Source organism: Thalia democratica, chromosome 4, assembly GCF_965202585.1.
Source record: "Thalia democratica chromosome 4, ktThaDemo2.hap1.1, whole genome shotgun sequence".
Lineage (NCBI taxonomy): Eukaryota > Metazoa > Chordata > Thaliacea > Salpida > Salpidae > Thalia > Thalia democratica.
The window spans coordinates 1,792,697-1,797,457 of NC_139168.1; the positions used below are offsets into that span (position 1 = coordinate 1,792,697).

The window sequence follows — 4,761 nt, forward strand, 5'->3', positions numbered from 1 at the left end:
CTTTTTTGCTAACTTTTCATCTAATAAACTTAAAAGAACATTAGCTTAATTTTTTTCTTGTGATATTTTTACACTTAGCACAAAATAATTTAAAATTTATATTTGATATTGAAACTAATTTAAAATTCATAATGTCATGTCTGCATTGATACTCTTTACTAAGTTACATAAAGTTTGTGAATGCAAATATACTTGTACACTCAAAAATAAAATTTATAAATTCAATCTGCACTTCGTATATGTCAGTTACAATAAATTATGTAATTGAAATCGGTATATCGAAAATTTCCACCCGATCAATTCCCCCACAATATTTTCTTATTTTTTATCTGTTCCTTTATTTTTTATTAGCTATTTATTTACAATTTGTTTATTTATTACCATTACCCCAAACCCTTAACCTTGGTCGGTAAGCGGTTCTCGTTTTTGACCAGGTGGGAAATAATCGCTTGTTGGAAATGAGCGGTTCCCTTCAAATCGTACCTTATGTTATTTAGAAAAAGAAACATAAACCAATGAAATTTTGATATTACTTTTAATTGTTGTAAAATCAAAAGTTGAAATGAAATTGATATCTTATGAAACGATGAAAAAACCACTCAAAAGTATTCGTTCCAATGACCTAGTGTACAATAAAACCTTTTAGTTGATGTTATCAAGTCGCACACCACGGATACCTTTTAACGTTTTGTTCGGGACATTAGACACTTACATTGTTTAATAAATTTTCCATTTAAAGCTGCTATAGAAAAAACTTATTGCGTGAGACATTATTTTTTTAAACTTGTAAATCAAAAAGTCTGTCGGTATGGTTTTCTAAAGTAATGATAATATTTACTTTAATTGGTATCTAACTTAAAAAATTAGTATTTATTGTTTTAACCTTTTTTCAGTTAAAATCTTTTTTAAAGTATCTAGTTTGATCAGTTCATTTTTAGATAGTTTCTATGAACATATAACAAAAAAAAACGTGTTTGTAAAATAAAGAATTAGAAGCTATTTTACATATCCTTATTTGTTATATAAATAAACTACATACTTTTAGTAAGTTTTTTTTTAAATGATATCTTTTGCATACTTTTTTGAGTTAAGCTTTACAAACTTATTCAAAAGAAATAAAACCAAGTTGAAATTTTCATCAATAATTTATCTAGCACTACAATACATAAAAAAAAATCACATTATAAAGTTTCCTGAAAAATATTGAGTTTGGGATATTTGACACAGTGATAACAATTACTATCCAGCTCGAGTTGCTCGAAACTAACTTCCTTCTCCCATTTTGATCTGTCTGAATCGAAAACAACAAACTTGAAAACAACTCGAAAAAAATCAAATTTGTTAGAAACCACTATTATCTTGCTGCCATTCACCACGCACTTAGGGATGAAACATGTCCTCTTAGGCCACGGAGCTTGAAGAAGAGCGAACTTCCCGCTGTAGAGATCAAAAACCTCGCAACTTTCCGCTCCACCGATCACGTACATTTTGCTCCCGATGCTCACCAAGGCGTGAGAAAGTTTTCGCTCCATCATGTCGGGCATGTCACGTGACCACTCACCTGCGCAGTGATCGTACGCTTCAACGGATCTCGGATGATCGAAACCTCCTGAGGTGACAATTCTCCCGTTGAATACGGTTGACACGGCTATCTTCCTCTTGGGTTGGTGTCTTCCAGCTTTCTAAGACTTTTGGTGCTGGGATCAAAAAGGACAAAGTTGGTTCCTGATAGGTCAGGTTGATGACGGCCCCTGACGATTCTTGACGCTTTACGGAGTTTTCCCCCTAAAATGTAAATCTTTCCCGCCAAACTGCAAATTGAAAAATCATCGCAGTTTATCAAAGAATCATCGGGAAACGTTACATGCTCCCAGGATCCAGTCAAAACTGAGTAAGACCACACCGACAAACTATCAAGAAAGCGATCGTAACCCAAGAAGTATATGATCCCGTTCACGAACTCAACAGAAGACACGTCAATATTTTCATCTCTACAAGCGATCTCAGTAAAGGACGAGTAGTTTTTCTTATCGAGCTTGAACACGCTATAGGTACGGAACTTATTGCTGCAAAACGCCACCTCGAAATTATCCTGAGCGCAATGTCTCACTCGACAGTCCACAGAGCTCGGGTTAAGACTCAGAATAGTTTTATCACTGATAGCCTTAAGTATAACCCTCTTACTCTCAGCACATTTTGAAAATGATTCAGCATCTAACAATGTGTTTAAGGCAGCAGTTGAGAGCAGAGGCAGACGAATTTTTTTCACCGTATCTATTGCGAGCTTGCTTCTTGATTTTGGATCGTGTTCAATCCAACTGTTCACAGCTTTTGCTACCTCAAGCTCCGAGGTGATATTCAAGTCTGAACTGGACAAGATCCTCACAAAGAGATCAAAGCTCAAACCGTCCAGCATTTTATTCTCGGCCAAGTAGCAGAACCACCTTGTTATGAAGTCGAAAGTGCACTTTTGAATTTGTTTGTTTTGTGCAATGTTGGAAAACTGATGGTAGAAACAAACATTATTAATGTTCAGATTGATCTTGAATGAGTCGAGAAAGTTTAGCTTTGCATTGGCAAAATTGAAGAGTTTTGCGACTTTGTAAAGTTTGAAGAAATTTTCGTTGGATAACTTTGCATTGCCTACAAAAGTTTAGTTATTTCTAATTTAACTAGTTTTATAAAAAAAAAACAGAAGTTATTGAAAGTAGATAGAGATGCTAACTATCAAAAGTATATTTTCTATTTCTACAAAAAAAAACTATCACAAAACTTAACAGAGAGTAAAAAACTCTTTACCTGTACGAAAAAAATCAGAGAAAATTTTCAATGCACTTTCATCAAAACACGAAACTGCATTTCTTTTGAAAGTTTTCACAACTTCGTCTTCGGAATTTTTGTTTTCATCGAAGTTCCTGAGAAACTCTTCACATAATTCATGGTTCTCAGAATTCGTAGTTTTTATTTTTTTAACACCAGGTGCGCTCGATGCTTCAATGTTGCCAGTTGTGGTTTCAAAAGTTGACATTTTATATATCTATATATTTAGCTCACTGTTTATAATAAGTTAGTTTTAAGTCATTTGTAAAACTTTTATATTACAAGTTTAATATCTAAACAAAAATTGAAAGTAGAACTTTTATTGATAAGCTTGACGACCACTGATCTAAACAATAAAAAGAAATTAGTCTAATTACACATATCCTAAACCGTCAAGCATATTAAAGTTTGTGTACACTGAACTTAAGAGAAAAATTATGTGCAGACAAAGATCTAATTTAAAAGAACGACTAGGGGTAGGAATACGAAAACACTTTTAGTTGATTTGAAAATACATTCTTACAATTAGAAACAATAAACTAAACTCAATTAAACATGTAATCAAACTAATATTAACTGAAAGCTGAGAGCTATACCAACTATATCAAACTATTATCAACTGAAAGATCAAATGCATCGACTGATATAATGATCTGATATACTGATCAAATACATCAAGTATATCACATTAATATGAATTTATCAAACTATTATCAACTGAAAGATCAAAAATATCAACTAATAAAATTATCCGATATACTGATCAAATACATCAACTATATCAACTGTCAGCCTTATATCAACTGAAGCTGAAATTTATAACAACTTTATCATGCAATGTTAATGCACTTTTCATTTCTACAGCATTAATATGGATTTACGTTTACACAATTAAATAAAGACACCTCCGTTTATCCTAGTAAATACCAAGTACTCTCAAATGTTTCATCAAGTACTTAACACAACAAAAACATTTCTAATATACCTGAAAATATTATTAATAAGGCTCAAAAGGTTTTGAATTCAAAAAACTAGCCTTAAAGTTTAGAAAAAAAAGTTAAACTTAATCTGATTACTAAAAAATCCTAAACAGTCTAAGGTTTGATTTTAATCTCAAAATACCTCAACAAACTGACATTATAAAAATTACAGAATAAAAAATTCACTTAAATATTTAATATGAATAAAAGTTATCAATTTTTTTATTCAAGTGTTTAGGTTATTAAAAAATTTGAAGCACTCTAAAAATTTGTAAACACTTAAAACAAAAAAATAATTTTCATTATTTTAGAACAAATTTTAACTAAAACACTAAAAAAAAATTTTATATTTTAATTGAAGTTTTACTTAGTATTTTCTAAATTACATTTTGTTATAGTACAAAACATAAAACTATTTTTAAGTCAATTTCAAGAATTTTGCAAAAAATAAACAGTTAACACTTATTATTGTGAGTTCTTATATTATAAACTTTCTGATAAAAGTAATGAAGTTGAAGCATTATAGTAATAAAGAATAATTCCTAGTTGATAGCTTAAGTTAAATTCAAAAAGTTTATGATTTTCTATAAGGAATATAAATAAAAGTCGTGCCTTTCTTAAAACCAAAACAAAGTCAGTCTGAGTAACCAATAACAGTTTTAGCAAGGTTGCAACTCGTCATATAAAAGAAACTTAATGCCTTAAAACTGTCCTAAGCCATTTAGTGTATTTCAATTCTTTTGAAAAATTTTTAAATACTTATTTTTTAAAATTTAGATAGGGTTTTAAAAATCAGTTATCAAACTAAATTGGCTAAAAATTATAAGAATATTAAACCTTAAACAAACGAATCGCATTTAACATTTTGTTTCTAAATAAGAATTTGAATAAAATTTCCTAAAAATTTGAAATAATGCTGAGTTTTCTTCAATAAAAAATCAAACTGGCCTAAGTTTTTTTT

At 30.1% G+C, this 4,761-nt stretch overlaps 1 protein-coding gene across 1 annotated transcript; it reads right to left on the reverse strand.

Moving 5' to 3' along the window:
* Window positions 1–383: 383 nt before the first annotated feature.
* LOC145835010 (kelch-like protein 7) lies at window positions 384–3,028 on the reverse strand. The gene is made up of 4 exons (XM_082942540.1): window positions 2,800–3,028; window positions 1,690–2,643; window positions 1,269–1,609; window positions 384–470 (listed from the first exon to the last, which is right to left on the reverse strand). The coding sequence occupies exons 1-4, from the start codon at window positions 3,026–3,028 to the stop codon at window positions 384–386; spliced, it is 1,611 nt and encodes a 536-aa protein (XP_082798666.1).
* Between the last annotated feature and the right edge of the window lie 1,733 nt (window positions 3,029–4,761).